Source organism: Panthera pardus, unplaced genomic scaffold (assembly GCF_024362965.1).
Source record: "Panthera pardus isolate Hobbes unplaced genomic scaffold, ASM2436296v1 HiC_scaffold_13, whole genome shotgun sequence".
NCBI lineage: Eukaryota > Metazoa > Chordata > Mammalia > Carnivora > Felidae > Panthera > Panthera pardus.
The window spans coordinates 154,894,713-154,919,808 of NW_026526688.1; the positions used below are offsets into that span (position 1 = coordinate 154,894,713).

General features: G+C 34.2%; 1 protein-coding gene across 33 annotated transcripts in view; it reads right to left on the minus strand.

The window, feature by feature from the left end:
- ADGRL3 (adhesion G protein-coupled receptor L3) overlaps nt 1–25,096 on the minus strand; it is an 813,483-nt gene that overhangs the window by 271,752 nt on the left and 516,635 nt on the right. For all 33 annotated transcript variants that reach the window (XM_053901514.1, XM_053901520.1, XM_053901521.1 and 30 more), the window contains one exon: nt 5,651–6,451. In XM_053901514.1, the coding sequence (XP_053757489.1) occupies nt 5,651–6,451 (801 nt within the window). The remainder of the gene's footprint in view (nt 1–5,650; nt 6,452–25,096) is intronic.

Below are 25,096 nucleotides of genomic sequence, written 5' to 3' on the forward strand. Positions count from 1 at the left end.
CACGTTCCACTGCCAGTCATTAATGAATAATGGACTCAGCACAAGGTGGTTCGTGACAAAGAACTAAAGAGTTAAAGTCAGTCTATATGTCACTTATAACAGCTAAAGGGAAGTGATGCCACTGATTCCCCCACACTGCATGTATCAGGATTCAGGTAGTTCTAGAATTATTTATAATGCCAACCTGAGAATCATTCAAATAACCTGTGAAACAGCTTAGTATTGTTTGGAGGGTTTTAATGTCTATCTTACAAAACAGCTAACTGAAAGCAGTGAAGAATGTATAGTTCATATTGAATCTTTTAAGATAGGAAGGATAAAGGCTTAGTTAAAAGTGCATCTGAAGAAATTTCTAGATCTGATAGCTCTAGGTTTGGTTTTCTGCTCAGAAAAGAACAGAGAAAGCACTTTTGCATTCACGTTTGCATTTACTTTATACTCAGGTGCTAATGCTTACACACATTTCTGATACAGGTGCCCCGAACTGATTCAGCTGTTCAGACAAAATGTATTTTGAACAGAGCATGATTATTACTCATTTCTGAATATGCCACACGTTCCATTTTCTCTGAGTTGAAGAAAATCCTGGAACTCGTCAACTGAAAAATTTGGGAATACGTTCTGAATGTGAAAGTCATTGAACAGTTGCTCACTTTCTTCCCTATTCTAAGACTAGTGACTTTAATTTCTTCTAATTACTTCTGAAAGAAAGCGCATTAGGTGTTAATGTGCTTTGGCACTTCTCCTTAACACCTGCTCAACTTCCTTTAGGTTACCAAAGCTCAATATAATCTTCGTGAAGAAGGGAAGAAGCTGGGTGCAGGTGGTGGGGTGGGGAATAACTGGGATGACTCATAAAACTTCTAGATTATAGGAAAGTGCGGCAAATAGTGAAGATGACAACCTGAGAGGCATATGTGCGACTTTTTCTTTTTAAGCCTATTTAGAGAGAGACAGAGAGAGAGAGAGAGAGAGAGAGAGAGAGAGAGAGAGAGAATCTGTGCGAAGGGCACAGAAAAAGGGAGAGAGAGAATCCCAAGTGGGCTCTGAGCGGTCAGTGCAGAGCCCCAACCAGGGCTCGAACCTACCAACCGGTGATCATGACCTGAGCTGAAATCAAGAGCCAGACACTTCACTGAGCCAGCCAGGCGCCCCTGCATACATGTAATCTTTTTTTTTTTTTTTTAATTTTTTAATGTTTATATTTGAGGGACAGAGAGTGCACGAATGGGAGAGGGCAGAGAGAGAGGGAGACACAGAATCTGAAGCAGGCTCCAGGCTCTGAGCTGTCAGCACAGAGTCGACGCGGGGCTTGAACTTGCAGACCATGAAATCAAGACCTGAGCTGAAGTCGGAGGCTTAACTGACTGAGCCACCCAGACACCCCATGCATACATGTAATCTAATTAAACAAATTTTAGGACTAATATTCTTATTTTCATAATATTCTGAATATTAATATGTATTTTAATGCATTCTTGTATTTCCAAAATCATTCAACAAATCTTGGCAGAGCACCTACTATTTATTTACCAGGCACTCTATAAAGACCTGTAAACCAAAGTGACTGAAGCTATATCAGCAAGATTATTTCAATGTGAATCAAAATCTCATTAGTTCTGGAACAAAAGCTTTTTATAAGCTGGAAATTCTTTGCATTTGTATGTTCTTTACCGTTTGAGGCAGAACTCTATTATTAAAAATTGTTTTTACAAAATGTGCAGGTATAAATTATGTGAATAGCAATATGAATAAATACGGACTCATTTTCCACTACATTCATGCTGGAAAACTACAGAAAATGCTGGCAAACTTGCATTAATATAATGCAGAATAAATGATGACAGTTTTGAAAATGTTTTTAGGCAGAAAGGAGAACAAGTTTGAAGCATTTTAAAACTTTGTCCAGAGGAATAGGCCCATTAAAGCACTTTTCAAGGAGAAACTTCACTTAAAATTAACAACTGAGCATTTGAAAGACAAGTTTAAAAAATAAAATTAATTAATTTAAATGGCTATGGTTGAAAACAACCTGTTTCACCTACCACCATTCCCAGGATGGTTTCATTTGAAAAACAATACAAACAAATGTCCCTAACAAAAGGCAGCGGGATTAGCCCTTTGAGAATGGGTGCTGGGAAAAGTAAGGGAGCAAAGTGAAATGACTTCTGAAGCTACTTTTTAGGATATTTCTGAGACACCATTTTCCTTGATATTCTTCCTTAAAGTTTACCATTTCAAAATTTTAAAAAGGACTCTTGTTAAAAAAGAAAATGCATCTGATTTCATGGCTGAAGAACAGATACAACTTTTTAGAGCACACATCTACAGCAATGTGTGAGAACGACTACAGTGAGAATGACAGATTAGATTTGCATCTAGAGAGTGCCTGGCCTGTGGGGATACTGAGGTCACTTCCACCAGAGGAACAAATCTGGCGACACTGCCTCAGGAAACACACTTTCCACGACAAGTGTCACAGGAGGGAACATGAATCTGGAGTTGAGCTGCCCTTCAATCACTGGGCAGGTTTTGAGTAATATGAGTTATAGTGACTTAGTTTCCTCATTTAGAAAATGTGGCTGGAAATGATTTTTGTAGGGTTGGTGTGCAGCTGTTTGATTGTTATTGCATAGATCGTCTCATTAAAATCTAACAATAATTTCCAGAGGTAGGTGTTATTTTTTCCATGTTATAGTTGAGAAAACCCAGACCAAGAGGCTGAGCAATGTGTCCACAGTCAACACCACAGGCAGAATTCAAGACCAAGTCCTTCAGACTCCCAGGCTTTTACAGAGCTGCATGCTACTTGTGTGGACGTTCCACCCAAGGATTGCTATATATACAAGGGGAACATGTTTGCCCCTTAACTTCTAATACCCAGATCTTTCAATGTATAGAAAAGTGATATTTAGTAGAAGTAGAGCACAGATACCCCTTTGCATAAAAGCTTCAGAAGTGTGAATTTTCATTGATTTAGAGCAAAAATAGCCTGCTTCCAACAGATGGCAACAGCAAACACGCTTCAGATTACAAACTCAGAATTAGACTTCTTGACCCTAACATATTCATGGGGAGTTGGCTTCTGTACATAAACATGTAAGAAGATCCATAGTAAGAATTTACTACAGGCAATTTCTTTGAAAAATGTCAGCCTAATTTACTAAAGAAAAACACCCACCTGAAACTGTCTGTGAGGAGTAAGACAAACAGCCTCTATCAATGCTAATTGAAATTCTCACATCCACACCGACGATGCATAAAATTTACTTCTACAGTTTTTCTTTCACCTTTAAACTGCAGTAAGTCCACACCAAAATACTAGCTTTTCAATCTCAGCATTCATGCATGGAAATTGATAATATTTCTTGCGATTATATTTACAAATTTAATACAGATGAAATCTTACTCGTTGCAAAACAGACAAGGTCTTCATAGATGGAATCTTACTCACTGCAAATCAGACAAGGTCTTTATTGTCTTATAAAAAGAGAGAAAACTGAATCTCCTGGCATAAGTTAGGAATTTGTTTCAAAAGCTGAACTTTATCATTTCTCAATGTTTACCACTTTAATATCATCCTTTTAACAAACCTGAATACTAGTACGTTTGGGCAAAATAGTTCATATTTTAACTCCCATAAAGAGACAGACACATAACATCAAATGAAATAGTGCACTTTTCCTTATGTCCACAATTACAAAGACTTATCCTATATATGTATACACACATATGAGTTTATTACTGTACATTAGAAAAATCTTTGTGTCATTCATCTAAAATGAGACTATGGTATCACCTTGCTCTTTAAGGATAATTTAGAAAGCTAAGAATTTGCTTCAATTCATCAAATCTAAATCTAGAATGCTAATTAAATATAACCTATTCATTATTCTATATAAAAATAATGTATAATATTTTCTATAAATAAAATTTGAAGTATGTTACCATCCCTTCTTCACTGATTAACCACAAAATATGAATTATTATTTCTTTGGAGGCAATTAGAAATTACGTTCTAATGTAATTTAAATGTCAGAAAAGGCTAAGAAACACACAGAGAGTTTTCATTAACAAGATATAAATTTTAAGAATATCACAGCTATGAAAAAAATATTTTCTGAGAGTACTGCAGATGGTTGATTCTTGCTTAGGTTTTCAACTGAAGGGTGTCTTGAATTGAAAAAAAAAAAAAAAAACTTACCTATACAGTGGTGAGCCAGGTACCGTACTAGGTCTAGGAGATTTTTTGAGGATTTAGTAAGGAGAAGTTGCTTTTGTTGCTATTGCATATTTAGGCTTCTCCTTCCATAGGAGGTAGTTCAATATAATACCAGCATCGCTGGCCATGGAAAGAACTGCTGTCACTCTGACCAAGGCCTTTCAGATTAGAGAAAAGGCCAACTAATTTCTCATTCTATCAGAATAAGAAGTGGAAAGCTATTCATTCATTCATTCATTCATCCACTTATTCAACAAAGAGTTACTAACCCTTTATTTTATATATGCCACATATATACTAGTGTCTGATAAAGCAGAAATAATGGCCACATTATATATATATACGTATATATATATATATATATATATATACGTATATATATATACGTATATATATACACATATATATAAAGGATGGGTAAAGGTCACTGGCCATATGGAACTTAGAATCTATTTGTGTAAGAAGATATGTATATAATGAAATAGTTAGGAAGCAGAATGGCATGCTAGTAAAAGCATGGTAAAAGCAATGCAGAAAATAAGTAATATTAACATGTAAGCACTGAAAGACAGAATATAATCTATGAACTGCTATATTACTATCAAAATTCAGATACCTGTACCTTAGTTTTCCATTACACTTTATCATGAAGAAGAGCATTATTGGTAGTTAAAATAATTGAATCTCTAAACTAAGATAATTCTTTTCAGTTATATAAATAAAAGTTTAAGATAATAGAGCAATTTGTCACTATCTTTAGACAATATTAAAAGGAAACAGTATGTCCTAGAGAGGAAAAAGACAATTTCAAATAATTAAAATTAAAAACTATTTGTGGTTTGTTCAAAACAGTGTTTTGCATTGTTGTTTCTTACAAAATTGAGGTCTGTTTTTTTCCTCTATTTACCAGTTATAAACATTTTTCTGTATACGTCCAATTAGGTACACTCAGACATATCTACACGCGAACTGACAATGTTCCCAATAGGAGTGGTCATATACAAAGCTGTCTGCAAAGTGAATATATTGGCGTAGGGCTCCCGAAGCATCATATCAAGGCAGGCCTTGACATTTTTCCAAGTGGAGAGGGCATGTCACAATTAATTAGACAGGATGGCATTCTATTTTAGCAAAGCTTTTGTGCACTTCCCTACACAAAGAGCTAACCAGCTGATAATAAAAATGTCCTTCAAAGAAGGACTTAAGAGTGGAGACTAGCTATACAAAGAAGAGAAAGTTTCTTATACCTTTTTTTAACAGCTGAAAGTAATTAATGACAACATTTTTAGACGAAAAGACAATGAACAATTTGCAGGTACATAGGCCAGAAGGAAGACAATAAAGGTAGTCTAATCACATGTACAAGAAACTTATTGAAAACAAACTATAAATATTTCCCCCTTGAGTATCATCAAAAGTCAAACTTACCTGATCGACTATCCAGAGGTCCAAAATCCAAAGAGTATTTCACGACGTGATAGTTGTTCCAAACATAAAGAAGGTTGTCCCTGGGGTTGTAATCCACAGCTGCTATGTACTGGTATGAATTGGGAAATGGTACATCCACCAAACTATCCTTACTTTGGTCAGTGTTATAAATGTAGTCAATCTTATTCCCTGTGGCCTCATTGTCATCATCCTCATATACAGATTTGACCACATACAGAATCCCACAAATCATAAATGCGTTGGAAGCTGATCTTTTATCATATGCAGTATCCCATGTCCCTTCAATCCGTAGAGTATAAGGGTTCAATTGACTAATGACAATTTTACCATTGTTTTGTTCTGTTGCATAGATCACCCAGAGCCCATTTTCATCCACTGCCAGGTCTATGTCAGATTTGCCTCCCCATCGGTAAGGAGAGGTATCATGGTAATTGGCATTTGCTATGATAGCCTCTCCACTCTTTATCCTAGTCCGCAAATCAAACTTTACTATGTTCCTGGTGCGTTCTTTGTTGAAAAACAAAGCTCCATCATACACTACAAATCCTGTGCCATCCACCCTGTGAGGGAGCTTGTAGGTTGTAGTTGGCCTTCCAGCAATGAAGTCATCCTTGGATGAGTACTCAGTCAGGGTATCAGTTCTGTAGGGAGTCCAGGGCATATAATAAATCTTGTCAGAAGCCTGCAGAGGGTCTTTGCACCATGCCCCAGACTGGTGGTCAGATTCAAACAAATGTTCACTCTGGTATACTCCTTTTAGTAGTCCAGGGCAAAGAAAAACTGTTGGAAGGGAAAGAGTTAAAATAATAAATATATTAATTTGAATATTGTCACATATTCTTAGTTTTTACCAAATGGACTGTACTTCTAACAAGAGATACCCACCACCACTTAATTATTTTGCTGCATTCTTCTGAGTATGCAAACCGTCTTACATATTGATTTTGACTTTTGTTCAAAATCATTTTGATTTCATCTGCTGAAAAATGTGGCCTCTCCATGAGTAGTTGTGTTTTCCTTTGATTTTTACCTTTGTAAACATGTTATACAATATTTTTGGATATACATATATAGATGTGATGTACGTCTATGTATTTTACAAATACAAAGGTTTATATAGAATATTTTTACTTATCTTATTTGGAAATTAAATATATGTATATTGATTTCACTCTGATATTAGCCATTCAATAATTTATCATTAAGAAATAAATATAAATCCAATAGTAAATAAGTATAATAATAAAGGAAAAGCAAAGCCCTGTAGTACAGGCCACTGAATCTTCTAGCAAAAAAACTCTTAAAGCTTCTATAGCACACACAGAGCATGCAACCCATACAATTAAAAATGAGTGATGGATGGATACTGGGAGGAAAAAGAGAAAGGAAGAAAAAGAAAGGAAAGAAGGAATAAGAAGAAAAGATGAAAGGTTACAGAGAAGAACCCAAGATCTAGATTTTAATCAGTTAAAAATGTCCTGTTAAATACAGTAGTATTGGAACTTAAAAACATGTACCTTTTACTGTTACATGAGAAGAACATTAAAAAACAAGATTACTTGCTACAATATTTTGCTGCTCATACTTCAGATCGAAAATGGGCAGGAATTATCTGATTTATTTGATTTTTAGTATGATTCAGTAGCGCATTCTGTGAATAGTGGTAAGAAGTTTTGGCTGGCTTGTAATGAAGGGACCATAAAGCAATGTTTCCCAGAGAGTGGTCCTTGAAGCACCTGTTTCAAGTGGATATTACACAGAAAGAAAACAGAGATCCTTAGCCATATGTTTAAGAAATATCGTATTAAATAGAATTGTGGCAGAGACTTGAATAGCTTTAGTGCATTAGCGAATCTCCAAGGCAGAAGTGGGGGGGGGGTGAGCAAATTTCACAAACTAATTTGATCGTGGAGCCCCCTTCCACAGAGCCTGTTTAAAGTGTAGTGTTCTGTTGAACCTGCTATGGGAAACACTGCTCTAGTATTTTTTTGCAAAGAAAACACACTGAAAAATAATCATGCAGTCCACTGTTATGTTTGAAGTGATTAGAACTGTATTGGATAGAGCAATTAAGAAAGCATAAGGAATTTGAATGTTGACCCATATTTTAATGATTAAAGTATTATTCTCTTGTTATTAGTGATTAGGTCTTCAACAGCAACTATAAGCCTGGATCCAATGGAAAACAATCTAAGATAAAACTCAGCTAGGATGTGCAGGTTATTAAAAAGGAAAGTATATTATTAAAGTGCCCAAAGTTTTACTTTTGTAGAAATGAAAAGTTTGAGGGCAAAGTTGGCTACCAAAATCTTCCATAGCAAAGATAGAGGGCCATCATCAATTTATACTCAATAATAAAGTTGATGATTAGAAGAATTTCACAGGATTCTAATATGATGGCTATAATTATAAAGAATTGGATAGGCATTGTGTCACCATTGCATATAAACTTTAGGTTTGTTAATAATCAGCCCATGGTAACTAAATTAATTTATTATAAGGCATTTCAGAAAACTATCTCCCCTTTTCCCCCAGTAGTTAAAAATTAAAGGAATGGGGAAAATCACACCAGAGCTATGGAAAATTATCTACTAGAGAAATAAAAACAGATCTAAAGTATTCACTATCCATCATCGTCTACCGGATTTCTAACTACTTATTTAAAAGTAAAGAGGAAGAAAATGCACGGTTGAAATTTTTACATGATTAAACTGTTTTAGGATAAAAGGATCAAACCAGCACTGGTCATCACAACAGATTAAAGTGAAGTTGAGCAGCAGAAGTAGTAAATAAATTTTCATAAAATCGATAAGAATTAATACAAAATTATTTTAACTAAATGTTAAACTGTTAAATAACTTAGCCTATAAATAGTATATAATTTATGAAAGGTATTTAATTACCTTTTTGTTCCACTTCTATTGGAGAGAGAGAAGTACAGAGAGAAAGGAGAAAAGAGAATAGATTAATGGTACGGTATTGGCCAAGCACTTTTTATTCACCTCTTCCAAACTGAAAGTTAATAATTTACTTCATTCACACTTGCTTTTTGAACATAATGTTTTTTTTAAAAAAACATTTCCCTAGTAAAATTATTTGTTAAAAAAGCAACCATATTATAAACTTAAAAAAATATAGTACAGACTTGGAAAATGTAAGGCAAAAGTTAATCAAGCTAAGATTGAAAAAAACAAAAAACAAAAAACAAAAAACACAACATACAATTCCAAACTATAGACATAGGAAATTAAGATTCATAATAAGAACACCAATATTTCCCTTTTAAAGTTAGGAAGGTAATTATACATATAAAGCTTTCAAATAGTTTGACTTGCCTCATTTATAAAATATTATAGTTTATATCACCATTCAACATAATAGTCTTGCTTTTTACCCATCTCAAGGATTGATTTCTTCAGAAGAAACTACTCTGTAACTTGTTTCATAAGGCCTAAGATTTTCCATGTCAGTTTTATGAGAAATAAACCTCATGTGGTACACATTAACACGGAATTTCCTCACACTAAATAATGGATTCAGAATCTTTATTGAAGAAACTTCTCTCCCTCCCACTCATCAATATTTGATATTATGGAAAAATATCTTTCAGAAAAATCTGTTATCAGAGGGTTGACATAAATCATGAGCCACCTGTTCTGGCCTTTTCTGAAATTCTTAACTGAATCAACATACTCTTGTAAGAATAAATTCAGATCCTCAACCGTGTTATGGCTATGCATCTTTCAAATTAGATCCCATTATTATTTTTAAGGTACTGACCAATTCAGGTCAGGGAAAATTCTGGGAAATTGTAGCATTCATGTAACCGATCAAGAAGCATCTTGTTTATCTTACGAACATTTCTCTCATTAGAGACAATTTGCCCAAATCACAAAAAGAAGAAAAAAGGACCAACAAAAAACAAGAGGAAGAGTTGGAGGGAGAATGGGTTCATAACACAAACTTAAAAATCACAGATTGCAAATGATAGAAGTCTAAAAAACTTTGAACAGAATGGATAAACCAAAATAGTATTGCACAATAAATAAAACTCTAAGGAAGTTTCAAAACACAGGAGAAATACTGTTTGGGTAATTGCATTTAGGTGAGATTTTGTGCTTTGACCTAAGCTGTTGTCTTCTATTGTCAAAATCACATTCATTTCTCCCCATTCACTTTTTTGAAAGCTCAATATTACATGTGTTAGAACGCAAAGCTAGTATATGCCAAAAGTTATGCTTAAGAAGTTGCAAATGTAGTTTTTTAAAAAGATTCCTTATCTCATTAATACACAAATCTTATTTTAATAGTATTTCTAGGACTCTTTTAGCAATTCTATACTCTTACAATTTATCATTATGTTCAATCTTTACTGAGTGACTGCAGTGTTCATTGGACTATATGCCTCACTACATATCAGTTAAACTCTTAAGACATGCACTTCATGCTCTGAATAGAATACTAACAAATCTGGGTTCAGACTGACAACTAGAAGAAGCATAACTAAGCACCTTAAGAAATTATTCAATCAATAGTCTCAAAAGTTTGGACTCAAGGCACATTACAATGAAAATGGAGGTTGGGAGTGGGAAGTCATACTAAAGTTGACATTTTTTCAACAACTAGGTTACAAAAGAATTTCTAGAACTAATTTTGTTCCTTGAAATACATCTAAATATATATCCTTTTGAGAACTGTATATAGAAGGTTTATATTCTGAAACATCAAATGTGTACTCATAAAACTTGAGTTTTATTTTACATAAAACTCTTCATATTATTCTAAAGCACAGTTACCCTAACTTCTTGGCAACTAGTATTTCCCTTTTCAACAACTACTAAATGAGGAAGATGGGATATGTGATCAAAAGTATTGATATTTGTTATTCTCATCGCTTCTCTGCCTTTTGGCTAAGATCAAGTGTTATTTGTTATTCTGTAAATACTATCTTATAATTTAATGGATATTGTTATTATTTTTAAAAATTTTAATGGCTATTTATTTCTGAGAGAGAGACAGAGTATGAGCGAGGGAGAAGGCAGAGAGAGATGGAGACACAGAATCTGAAGCAGGCTTCAGGCTCTGAGCTGTCAGCACAGAGCCTGATGCAGGGCTCGAAACCACAAGCTGTTAGATCATGACCTGAGCCAAAGTCAGATGCTCAACCAACTGAGCCACCCAGGCATCCCTGGATATTGTTATTTTTAAAGAACTTTTACTTCTATCTTCTCAATTGTCATTAGGTAAAATTTTAATGCTCTGGTCTCAGTCTAAGAATTGGTATAAGCTGTGGCTTAAGTAAAGCGTGTTTCTGTTACTTGCTGGTTACTCAAAATTAAGATTTATTAGGCAGTTTCACTTTGGAGAAAATTATTATGTTCTTGCTTGCCTATGTCATGACTGGCTGTAGCTCATTTATCATTTATTTGCTATTTTCAAGACTCTAGTAAAACAATCCTATAATTTAAGTAGAAACAAGCATACACAAATCATATTCCCTTTAACAAAAACTGGCAAGGCAAACATAATTTGTCACTGAAAAGCTTAGTAAGATCGAGGATTAGCCAGTCACTGTCCATCATGTGGTTCTGACTCTAGAAGCTTCTTTCCCCTGGGGAAACAAACAAACAAACAAACAAACAAAAAACACTCATACAAACAAACTGTATGGACACAAGTTAACACCCTTGACACTATATCCTTCATAATGCCTGGTGCATAAGTACTCAGTGAATAGCTGCTGAATTAATATATAATCAAAATAGAGGTGATTAATTCTGCTTCTTAATGTCTTAAGCATGTAGTAAAAAGAAAAAAAATGGTGAAAAGAATCTAGATTTGCTATATATAATCATATGTGCAATGTATTATCTGTACAATGCCTTTGTATTTTAATGGATGTGGAGGAAGGTGCAATTCATGTGCAATATGTATCTCCAACTAATTAAGTGTAAAACTGGAGGGAAAAAAAGGGAAATAAGAAAAACTATACGAATAGTCTTGAGAATTATATCGGAGAGAACAAAGTGTTGCTATAAAACAGCCTGTAATGATCTAAAAACACAGACCAAAAATACTCCCTTCTCTCCTCTCTGTAATGAGATCATAAATAAATGAATCGTACGATGAAAACTGTGTTCAGCCTTCTTCAGTACCTCCTGTCTTTTGGTCTGGTCCAATATCCTGAATTCTGGCATTATAGTGTCACTGTTCATTTCCAATCCTCTGTGGAACTAGTTACTCTCTTTTTTTCTCTCTTCACTTTTAATCCCCAAACTATTTTTATTGTCCATTCAGCCTCTGCAAATATGTTTATATATTTCCTCAAAGTGATTTCATTGTTGTCCTTTGTCAAACTTAATGTTGTAAGCTATATCCTGTGGTTAGAGTAAATGACAAATTCAAACTAAGGGTAATTTTATTCTGTATAAAAGGCAGAAACAGGAAAGAAAAAAAGACTAGTAAATTTTGTCTTTATTTCCCAACAGTTCATAAAAGAGAAATAATATATAGCCAATAGCCATGTTATTGTTTAGAAAAAATAAGATGTTATTAGTTCTATCCATATCTATACCATATGCAGTACTTTTGAATTGCATTTTTTAATTAGAAAAGGTATGGATGAGAGAGCATATGCACGCATTGCCAGTCTTTTCCAAATTGCATTGCAAATTACAGAGAAATAAAATTGTTGCGTGCTAAAAATTGTTAGAACTAAATTGTCATAACTAAGAACTATGAAATTGTATCTAATTCTAATATAGGTTAAATTTTCTTTTATTTTAAACTGTAAGTCGTACTAGATATTTCCCATCCATGTTATATAATCCAATGATGCCTCTATATTTCTGTAACATACAAATAAAAATATTTATGGGGAACAAGAGATAGTTATACGACATTAAAAATTATAAGTACCTTTTTTATCATTTAAATTTATTATTATTTTAAACAGCATTATTTTCTTGGTTACATTTGGCTTGGACTATTAAAATACCCTTATCACTGGCCAGCTGGGCAGTGAAGGAGACAGCAATAAAGGAAACTAAGTGAGTAATAAAAAATCAGTCTTGGATGAAAATTTGCTGGTGTATCATCTATAAAAAAGGCCATCTATAAGTGAATAATCAGAAGTTTACAATAATACTTTCACTTCTATACCACTCTATACTTTAACAAAATGTTTTCATATGAATCACTTGATTTAGTTCTTCAAACAACACTGTGATGTGGTATTTGTTATTCCTACATCAAAGATGATTCAACAAAAACTCAAGGGTTAAAGGAGTTGACTAAGAACAACCTTGACAGATGGAAGAGTCTGTCATTTGTGTAATAAACACTGGCTCTCACTACCTGTAAACTCAATGAAAGTGTTTGTTGCATTCTTGCTCTCCATTTCCTTTCTGTCAAGAAATTCATGTGAGAGTGCACTTTGGAGGGCATATTTAACACAAATGGAATCTTCCTGAGGGTAAGCACTCTGTTACAAGAACATTCGCTAAGCATGTGTCATGTGCCATATATTGCCCTGAAGTTTTTCATACAGTACTCATTCAATCATCTCTGAGAAACCTTATGAAGTAGATATTCTCTTTATCTTAACTTTTCAAATGAAGAAACAGGTCCCTTCCATCTGTCTCAAAGAGGCACTGCTCTCTGATTAGTGAGTGGTAGAGTTGAAATTCAAATACAAGTGATCTTATCCATTGTTGCATCTCCAATATGCAGCACGTAAGAAAAGTGCAATTAGTGTTTCTTAAGCCTCCATGCAATGATGAGTCGTACTGTAGTATTTTCAGGGAATGAGACTGCATGTCATGTTTTTCAGGGCTTTTAACCCTGAGACTACTGATGCAAAGCCTCTCCAAAGAAGACAAAATAATAATAATTTTCTAAAAAAAAAAAAGTTTCCTCATTTCTTGCCCAAGGAAACAAGATGTTTCTTATCACCAGAAACAAAACTGTGCTGAATACCTCATGTCCTGTTAATTCTCATTATTCTGAAACAGAGAAAATTCTCTTTTTCTATTTCACATACACCAATAAAATACAGAAGCACTTCAGTAAATAGAAATAAAAAAGACCTGTGAAGTTCATTAATTTTGGTATACTTCATATCAAAAATTCTGACAGACATCTGTCTCTTTCAGTAAATAAGGTGCTAATCCTTTATTTAATGAAAAGACATGGGTAATCTCTGCAGCTCAGCTTCTAAATTATGTTTTTCAAGTAATAGCCGTGCACTGGTGAATAAAAGTGCTGCCCAAGCACCTCTGTATTACAATGGCTTTATATAATGTGTTTCCAAAATTATTACCTTCTAATGAATTTCATCTTGGAGTGTGTAGATTGAAAATGTCAATAATTTACAAGATGCTTTCAGTAGCCACATTCTAATTCAAACACTTAAATACAATATCAATAGAGGGTGCAGAAACTGAAACTACTTTTTATTTTGTATTAACTTGCCATCCTTTTGATGGATCTGTAAAATCTTCCTGCTAATTTAGCCTTTTAAAAGAAAACGGTGCTATTAGTAGGCTCTTTGGAGAATATATCAGTAATAGCTTCTAGTAAAAATAATAATTTTTCTAAAATATTATTGGTAGTAAAGACAACATTACATTTGGTTCATCAATGATGTACCCCCATCATAATGACCTGTTACCACTGTGTAACAACAGCATGGCATTTAAAGTTGCTGAACAAGAAACAAAGGCAGAGTCCCCTCAGAGTGTGTAAGACTATAATGTATATTTATATTAGGTCCACTGAATGTACTTGTTATTTGCAAGACCTTTAGAGCTGTGAATACAGAGACATGTAATTATAATCATAACACCTAACTTACTGAATGTGTAACTATGTGAATAGTTTTCCTGAGGATCATTTTATTTAATCCTCAGAGAAACTTTGTGGATTTGGTGGTTCTTTTACGAACATGTTACAGAGAAGGAACTGATCTCTGCCTCAGGAAAAATTGCAGTCTAACAATTGGTGATTTTCAGTGCACTTATTTACCAACAATAAGCTATTCTGAAATGCTTGCAGAGGAACTTGTGTAAAGAGATAAAAAACATACAAAAATAGAAGTGAGTAGCAGAGAGAGGGCATCGTTAAGAGAAGTTGTAGTTAAAAATAAAACAACAGTTTGACTACAAACTGTTCTAACTTCTTGTGTAAAATGTCATCCATTTGTTCCTGAGAAATATATTTTTGACTGATTCCTGTTACTAGGTTCTATGCATCCAGCTCTGGAGATGCAATAAATGAGATCTTTAAAATTCATCTAATCTAATCCTACATATTTAGTAAATATGTTGTAATTACTGTGGTTTGGGGGCTGAATTCTTTTAGATGTCATTTATTCTCAGCCAATATGTTACAAATAAAAAAACAAATGAAGCCAGAGAATTAGATATTAGCCCCAAATCACAATTTACTTTTAAACTCTTAATAGTATTAAAAACAAATTATTAAGTAATGTAATATTTTTTTTTATTTGTTTCACAATTTTATGTATTGTGAGGACAGGAACGACTGCTCTAATTTTACTGATGAGAAAGATCAGAAGCTGAAAGAAATCAAGTTACTTTACTTTTTTTTTTTTACTTTATTTTATTTTTTACATTTTTGAGAGAGAGAGAGCACACATAGGATTTTTCCATTTCTATGTCTTATTAATCCTATAGCCTAATCATATTCTTCATAATGGTTTATTCATTCTTATTTCATATACTCCACACTTCCATATATTTTTCAACTTTCTCTCACTCTGTTGCCCTTGTTCAGAATGCCTCACATCTTCTCCTATTTCTAGTTAAGCCAAATTCTACAGTAGGTTCGAAGTTCTTCCTTCATGATTACTGCTTTATTTAGCAGTCCCATGTTGAATAAATGTGTGATTTCAGCTTAGTTTGTGGGGAGGGAGGTGTCCAATAATGTTCTAGTCTGAGGATTGGCAAGCCTTTTCTGCAAAGGGCCAGATAGTAAATGACACTTTGAGAGACACATACAGGCTGCACTGCATAGCTGCTGTCATCACCGTTGTCGTCGTCATCTTTTTTTTTTTTTTAACATCTCTTAATTAAAAAATGTAAAAGGTATACTTAGCTCATGGGCTAGTAGAAAAACAATCCAATGGATGTTTATCCCATGGCCACTGCTTGCCAATATCTATTCTAGTTCATTTCAATTATACTGTCTCATTTACCATTCTCTTGGCACCCGGTATTTTTGCCTTCTCCTGGAAACATTTGAAGGTTCTTGAAGGCAGAATAGTCTCTATCATACACCCAGGCATTACTGGGTTAGATTTCATTGTCCTGTTATAAGTGGTGGTAAATAAATGTTGGCACTGACATGCTTTTAAAACCACAGGCAAATGGCTCCAAATATAAACTTCGTATGGTTTCTTCAATGATATCAACAAAAGAGAAGAAGACAAATCTTACAGATAGCAAAGCGTGTCTTTTATTTCCGCTAAGAAGGCACAAAAATTCTCCGTAGGTAGAACATCTTATCCCTCTACAGTGGAGTCCATTATCTCTTTAGCTACCTATACAACTGCACATTGCAAAATATTTATTCTACAATCAATTGCTAGGATGATTTTGTAATCTCTGTGAAGTTTCTCCTTAATATTAAAACAATAAGTTTTAATATTAGTAAAATAGTAAATAATGCTATTTACTTAGCATTTATACTATATTAGCCTATTTGCCAAATATATTATCTATATCATCTTATTCAATCTTCACAACAACTCTGTTGAGATTATAGTCACCATTATACAGATGGGGAGACTGAGTACAGAGGCCACTAACTAGCAATTGGTAGAGGTGGCATTTGAACTTCTAGGCCTACACGCTTAACCTCTATGCTTTGCTCTTTGGCTAATAAGAAAGGGATTAGGGCAAAAATAATGAGGATAACTAATATTAATTGAGTGCTTACTGTTTACTAGCTTATGGTTTTAAATAATTTACACATATTATCCACTTAACAATTACATTACTGCCATAAAGTAGACAGTATTACTACTTCAATATTGGAAAAAAAGAAACCATGATACAGATAAATTAACATGACAGACCAGGATCCAATGCCAGGCCTCTGATATCAGAAACCAAGTGCTAAACCACTATCTTACAAGTACATGGTACTTGCATTATTTGTTATCGTTGAATAATTTCATTAACTGAGCGAGGGAATAGAGTTCTCACCTACCTCTATTACTTTCTAAGTGCCAGCCCTGCTCCACCCATTAAGTTATATTTAATGGGTATAGAAAATACCGTTTTTGATGTCCTGCTGTCAGTGACGATATCTGATTGTGATTGCAACAAAGAAACAAAAAGTTTTTTAAAGTTAGTATTAATAACTGGCAATAATGCATATTGAAAAAAATTATTATACTGATTTTTTGCTAAAGAACTTCTCAGAACCATCTAGTTAAGATCTGTTTTCAGACAAGAGGCTTTCTCTGGATATCTTTTAGGGCAGTGTCAGATTCCAGACTCACAAGGCACAGTTGGTCACTGTAAAGTGAGGGGCCAGTGTTTGACTTAAATCAATAATGTCTGCAGAGGTGAAACAAATGCAGGGGTAGAAGGATTAAATGTGCCAAAAAGGAAAGTGGCATACATAAAATCGTTTGCTACTTTTTTTCCTAATTGAAGGGGAAAAAAACATGTTTTATTAATTTTGGAGCTTAGAAAACTATAGAAGTAGCAGTTTTCTCATAGGAGTTTCCTGTTTCTTTAATTCTTCAGGGTCCATCATAGTGTATCTGTGACAATTCTGTGTCAAGACGCCCTTGGCCCAGCCAAACATAGTTAATTGTGTAGTAAACAATTTCTACTTATTTCCGACTTGCAGTGGAAAACATTCACAATGGGGTCTAGCTCAACAATGTTATAATATTTGACCCAGGAACTGTGTGCTCCTGAGAAAGAGGGCGGATTCTTCACAATCTGGTTTCCTTATGGACTTATGTCCTTCCTTTGAAAGACAGTGACAGAAGGAATAAAGATTCCTTAAACGAGAGTTGTGCATTAGCTAGGTCAAAGTGAGGTAACAAAATGAGCAGACAGCCCCCCAAATGTATGTAATGCAGTACAATACCCAAAGCTAAGATATTAAATCTAAAATTAAATTAAAACAAACAGACAACAAAGTGTGTTTTCCCTCCCATTCTTTATAACACTCAACCAACATCTGTTCAGTAATTCACTGAATGCACTTTTTGTTTATTTTACTGAAATGTGTCAGTTGAGAGGAAAAACAGAGTTTTAGGGAATGAAACAAGTCATTACATTATTCTTTTCCTATTGGACTGGTGGCAACATACTTCACTGTCTGTTTAAACTAACTAGCCTCCAACTGTTTGTAGAAGCAGCTCCCTGTAAAGGATCATAAGAATGAATTTGCTCGTTAGAGCACCACGTAAGGCACTATCAGTGGTATAATATTATTAGTGTCTATTGTTGTTGTTTACTTTTTAGTGAAATAACCTTCCTTGGAGACAAAATTAAATAAAAAAGCAATTGATATCTAGTCAACTGCAGTTGGTATTTATTAAAATTTTAATTTCTTATGTGTAGGCACAACATGAAGTATATACAATTTTTATGAAGTATTTATGTAAGTACTATTATTATGTCTACTGTATTAGGTCATTATTTTAAAAAATACAACATTAAATACAAATACATTTCAGATAGAAAATATATCTCCTTAGAAACCCTCACACTGTGACATACTCTGTTAATCTACTAGAAAGTTAGTTGTATATATTCAAGGACTCTCTCCATTTTCTTCACTGCTGTGTCCCACCATCCAGAATAGTACCTGGAATGTGGAAGCTATTCAGTAAATAGTTTGAATTCGTTAAATCAGTACATCTCTTACCTTTGATGCTTTTGAATAAGTGGTATAACTTTACTCATATTACCAAAGGCAAAATAAAGGGAAACGAAATTTTAAAATAAAATGTAGATGTGGATTGTGTAACTGCTATGCTGAAGTGAATATTTTCTAAATATGAGGTTTAATAAATCCATGTGATTTTTAGCTTAATATCTAATTACTAAAACAAAACAAAACAAAAAACTACTATACTCTGTTCCATTGTGCTGCATTTTACAATAATGAATACTGAAAACAAAATAGCTTGCAATTTTGGGCATTTTTAAATATGAATGAATAAATGCATAATTTGAAACAAGCATTTACGACAACAATAGCTAACAGTTGTTGAATGTTTACTGTGTGAAAACACTATTAACTCATTTAATTATCAAAACAGCTCTTTAAGGTAAGTATATATTGTCACCATTTTATAGATCAAGAAAGTATGGGATAGAGAAATTAATTAACAAATCTTAAGGTCACAAGTCTAGTAAGAAACAGAACTAGGATTTGAAAAAAGATAATCTTGGCTGTAAGATTTATGCTCATTGGATGGTCTGCATAGTCTCCCAAGAAGATTACTGGTCATTTTATATTGACTAATTTTTCTCACCCAGAAAATGAAGTAACACAATGGTGCGATACACTATTTCAAACTTAACAAAGTTTGAAAAATAGATTCAAAGTATGATATTTTGCATGAAATCTCAAGTTGTGAATTTTGGCTGATTTGCCACTTATCGAAAAACTACGTGACCTCTGAATCTGGTATCTACTTTTATTCTACTTTGCTTTTACTTTATTTTATTATCATTCTTTTAAGAGAGAAAGAGCATGTCAGTGGGAGAGAGGGGCAGAGGGAGAGGGAGGGAGAATCTTAAGCAGGCTCCATGCTCAGCAAACAGCCTGACACGGGGCTCCATCTCACCACAGACCATGAGGTCATGACCTCAGCCAAAATCAAGAGTCAGAAGTTTCACTGACTGAGCTACCCAGGAGCCCCTGGTATCTACTTTTAAGTAAATGACATATACATTTGGAAATAGAGTATGGAGGTAAGTTTTACGTTTCTTAGATTTCTCACATGGTATTTTTTCATCCCAAACAATGGCGTCTTAACTCACAAGTCTTCCCTGAATATCAGCTCACTTGTTACATGTGTAACATGGATTCATCAGATCATGGTGAGGTTCTATGCTCTATTGTGTCTACCAGTTTTAGAGAGGAGAGATGTGAGATGGGAAATAATAAATCCTTCACAACAACAGTAAGAATCAAGAGCTTATACCATCAAAGGAAAAAGAGAATATAAAATTCTGGTGTGCAGCAGCCTATGAGAATGGGTTTTCCTTCTTTTTGAAATCAAATGTAGTTTCTACACCTACTGAAGAACTGATGTCTGCACATCATGTCTACGTTAAATTTATGCATTTGGAGAAGCCAGCAGGTCTAATGAATCTTCTCCCTCAGCTTAGTCAACTATATATTGTCTATTTGAATTCAGGGCCATTAAATACTTGCAAAGTGTTTACTGCTCTATACATATTATTGGTCCTGTCACTGAACGGTGCCCTCTCTCTGTTTTATAGCTAATGTAGCATTTCTCCATGGCATCAATAGATTAAAACATTTACTACCAGAAAAAGTATGTGAAAACGGAACAAGCTCATTTTGCTACAAGCTAACTCAATAAATCTGTCTAGTTTACTGATGTTCACTTTCATTTAAAATTGGTACATATTTATCTTGCACACTTCAAGAAGGCAGAGAGATAAATTGTTTTTCTGCTTTTGCTTCTGGCAGCAATGCTACTTTGTTAATATTAATAAATGGCAGTTTAATAGGACCAGATCTATATTTCTGATATGTAGTTGGGAATATTCAGAAAGGGCCAATGAAGGGTATATTAAGACTTTAAAAGAATTTATTTATCGTTTCTAGAGCCATATGACTCCTTCACTAGAGAAAGAAGCAAGACAGTTGAAGTTAATTGGTTTAATTTTATGACGTTTGATGCCTTTCTTAAAGCTACCACCAGAAAAAAATGGGTCATTAACAAACTTAGTTTATTTGCATTTGGACAAATAAAAAAGCAAATTCAGTCCATAGTCTTAAACTCATAATGGAAGGATAAACAAAATGTTTGAAATAGTCAGCACTTCTCTTGACAGTATTGTAGAGGGAGAGGGTTTTTTTTTTTTTTTGTCTTTTTGTTTGTTTGTTTTGTTTTGTTTTGTTTACTCTGAAAACAAACACATTCTTGCTTTTTCCGGTCCCTTTCCTCCCACAGAAGATGGTTGTGGACATGGTTTATGTAATTGATCCTCCACAGCCATTCTGACCAGGTAGTCAAACATGCAAAAGTTAGAATAGGTGCATGGGATAATACAACCTGTTTTCTCCCAGTTCTGTGATAATTACTTTATCCTTGGTTATGATAATACAATGGAAGAAAAACATTGATATTCATCAAGCCAGATCATGTATGCAAATGTAAAATAGCTATACTACATCTTTTACACACCTACAAGTCCAAGATATCTAAGTAAATATATGCCAGCATTTTTGTTATGACACATTTTATTTTCCCTCTGAAAAGCTGTGTGTGAATGGATGCCTTGCTTTCATTTTTATATACTATTTTTTTTGCACATAAACTTCCATTTTTACACAAGAAAAAGCAAGTTGGTTATAGGACTACTTTCTCCCTAAGTATCTCTTTTGGATGAAACATAATGATTCTCCTACATCTGTGCCCTTGCACATACCGCTAATTTAATACTGACTTTCACAGTCTCCAACACAGTTATCTAAAATTGGGTAAAATCCCTCCTCTTCTACAAAGTTTTTCACAACTTCCTATGTGAACCATACCTTTCAAGAGAGCCTGCTTTTGAAAGATAAGCTTTAGGTAGAAAGTTCTGCTGAAATTGATCACCTTGAGACTTCTGGAGTAAGACATCACTCCAATTAGTGTGCTACCAAGAAATTCAGTAATCAGTAAAATGGCAGAAAGGCACAGATTCTCATAGTATCGGCCAACTGTTTCAAACATGTAAGTGTTACTGCACCAACAAGATGACAGTTGCTTTCCAAGAAGGTAGACAGTATGTTAAATGTTAAAAGAGGTGGTAAGAAGATTAACGTTTTGTCAAATCAGATTTACAAAAGGCTGTGTGATATTTTCCTAATAACACTAAATAACTAAATGGTTGGCAAATACTTATGGATTGATTATGCCTACAAATGTTTGGAGGTATTCAAACATAATCAATTCAAATGTTCCTATATGGCATAATACTCTCATTTGGAATCCCCAGAAAGTAGAGGACAAGGTAAGGACCTTGATGCAGGTAGTTTATTTGGGAGGTGATCCCAGGAACTAAGTGTTAAGCAACAGGGAGAGAGAGATGAAAAAAGAAGAAAAGCTACAATATGTGTTATTATTGAAGTTGTCACTGTTGGCAAGGAGGACCAAATTCTGCCCAGATCTCTGAAAAATATAAAACTGGGGTAATGATGCACAGGACTTTTCTGCCAGTGACTGAAAACAATCTTCACTGGCATGAACTTCCCTGCACATAAGCAGATGGGTGCTAGCTGAGCAAACTACTGGTCCTCAGGAAGTCTTATGGCAGAATGCTGAAAGACAAGTAGGAGGCATTTGAGTTGACAATTAGGTAACTGGGATAGGCCTGAGTGCCAACAAAATAGTTCACTTTGGGTCTGGGTGAAAACAGAGTTGAGCCAAGGGAATACTATGTATGCCAGAGGCATCTGCTAAGAGTATCTATGTAGTTTCTATGACTACTGAAGAACTGATGTCTGCACATCATGTCTAAGTTAAATTTATGCATTTGGAGGAGCCAGCAGGTCTAATGAATCTTCTCCCTTAGCTTAGTCAACTATATATTGTCTATGTGAATTCAGGGCCATTAAATACTTGCAAAATATGTGTGTGTGTGTGTGTGTGTGTGTGTGTGTGTGTGTGTGTGTGTGTACGCGCACATATGCACATATGTAAGCAAAACAGTACCTACCTTAATCTTGAACTTTTTTTCATAATGCCCATTTTACATTAATTAGTATCATTTCGATTTTGGATACCACAAAAATTTGTTTTAACATAGCAGTTTTTCTTCACTTTTTCTCCAGGTAAAAAAAAAAAAATACTACCGCAATATTTCTAGCTCATTTTTGTAACAGCCTTTCCAGTTACATACAGTTAAGAGTGCAAGTTCAGAAAAAGATTGTAGCTAACGGTCGAAATCATACACGTTCCACAGAGCTACTGCTACAGGCACAGAAAGAGGAAAAATAGAACTTGTTGTAGCTGATTCTGTCTACTCTCATGTCAATGTTGGGAATGGAGAAAGAAGATAAATCACTTAGATCATGACTCTTGAGTTCACAAGCAGCTAAGGCTCAACTGACAAGTGGAACTTCAGCAGAAATAATAATTATTTTCTATTACTTTTATGCTATAATAATGTTCAGTTAAATGAAGCCCTCAGATTGCCCTTCCTATTCTGGTAAGAGAAAATGTGTTTAGAGAGGCCTCCATCATAAGAAATTATTGAAATACTTCCCACATAAAAACCATAGCTCTTTTTCTAGAGCCTTACTTCTTTGGCCTTTTAAAATACAACATAGACCAGCTAGTTAAAACACAGTGCAACACTAGCAGGATTCTTGAATAGATAGTATGAAAGAGATAGGCATGCTTGCAATTTTAATTTATATACTTTCATTTACTAACTTATGTCTGGAAAAGTGAGCCCTTGAAACTTTTAAGATTCCAGGAGAACATAATTTAAATCTATAACTAGATCAAGGTCAATTAATCTACACAGTGAATTAGCAAGTAACTGAGATATTTATAAGCAATTTAAAGGCAACAAAATGCTGCTTTGGTGAACACTGGGTGCACAATAAATACTTGCTGATTTATTGATGTAATGAACATAATGATGAGTTAATAAAAATTAATTTCTAGACTAAGGAAAAACATACCAAAAAAAGGGGGGGGGCATACTCAGTCCTCATCACAGAAGCATAATTGGCTCCAAAATGTTTTCTCATTGGAGGGAAGAAGCAAAAACAATGATTAACTACTGATATAATTAATATAAAACAACACTAGGTGCATGAATGTAAAAATAGAGTCCAGAGTCAAGTTAGTGATATGGTAATAGGCATTCATATTTGCATACTTAAATAATAATAAAGTCTTATCATTATATGTATATATAAGTACTTTTTAATGAGGAAGGCACTTAGAAATAGTTGCAACATCAGTCCCCATAATTTTCCAAGTATCTGGGTGTTATGCAACTCAGATACCTGAGTTTAACTGATAGACAATCTTGAAAGCATATGACAGTCATTTCTGTCACAAAGGATAATCTTAATTTTAAAACAACACATTTCAATGCAGAAATGCAGAACTTAAGTGTACACATGGTGCTATATCAAGAGACAAAAGGAACTAAAATCACAGCAAAGAAAAAGGCTTCATTTGTCTCTATGCAGATGGCAGCCAGCTCTTGAATTTAAATAGGTGACAAGTATGCTCATATAATGTCATCAGCCATGTAACAGTAAGGACCATGAATGGGATGAGAATATCCTTCCTTAAATATGGCACCTTGACATATTAAAGATTTTAAGCTGAAAGCTTGTGTGAAACAACAGGTGCAAGAAGGACTCTCTAACCTTCCCCTCATTACCTGAAGCAGGTCATAAGGCCCTCTTATAAGAGGTGCCCTCTCTGTAACCAGAAAAAAGGAGCATCCTTATCTCTGAAGACAGAAGGATGTCAGGAGGAATCCAAGAGAACAGGCCTAAATTTCCTCCGGTTTATTACCCTTCACTCATACCCTTTTAGTATATCCTGTTTTCCCACAACTTTCTGCTCTTTGTCAAACCTAGTACAAAAACTCAGGTTTAACATTTCATAAGGTCATCATTTCCTTATAAAGATTCTATTGCCATATAGAACTTATGTTAAATTTGTGTGTTTTTCTCTTTTTAATCTGTCTTATCAATCCACCATATAGGTTCCCACCCAGAGAAACTAAACGGGTAGTAGGAAAAATAATTTTTTTCCTCCCCCTAGATAACTGTAAATAAAAACTTGCAAGAATTGGGATACACTGTAGTACATTACACACATTAATTTTTTAAATTCCATTGAGTTGAGTGATTGATTACTATATACTGGGCACTGGGTTAAATATTTTACATATAATTTCTCATTTATTCATTTTGTAGTTATAACTTCATGTTGGGGTTGAGGGATCTAGGGCTCATGAGCAGAATGGCCCAAGGACACATAGCTCCCAGTTGACAGGCTTGGGATTTCAACCCAGATCTGTATGATTTCAAAACCTATACTCTAACTAAAATGATATGCTGCTATTTATGGATATAACACAGGACAGTATCAAATGCAAACATTTAATATAACTTTATGTGCAAGGATTCCTAAAACTGTCCAAAATATTTTTC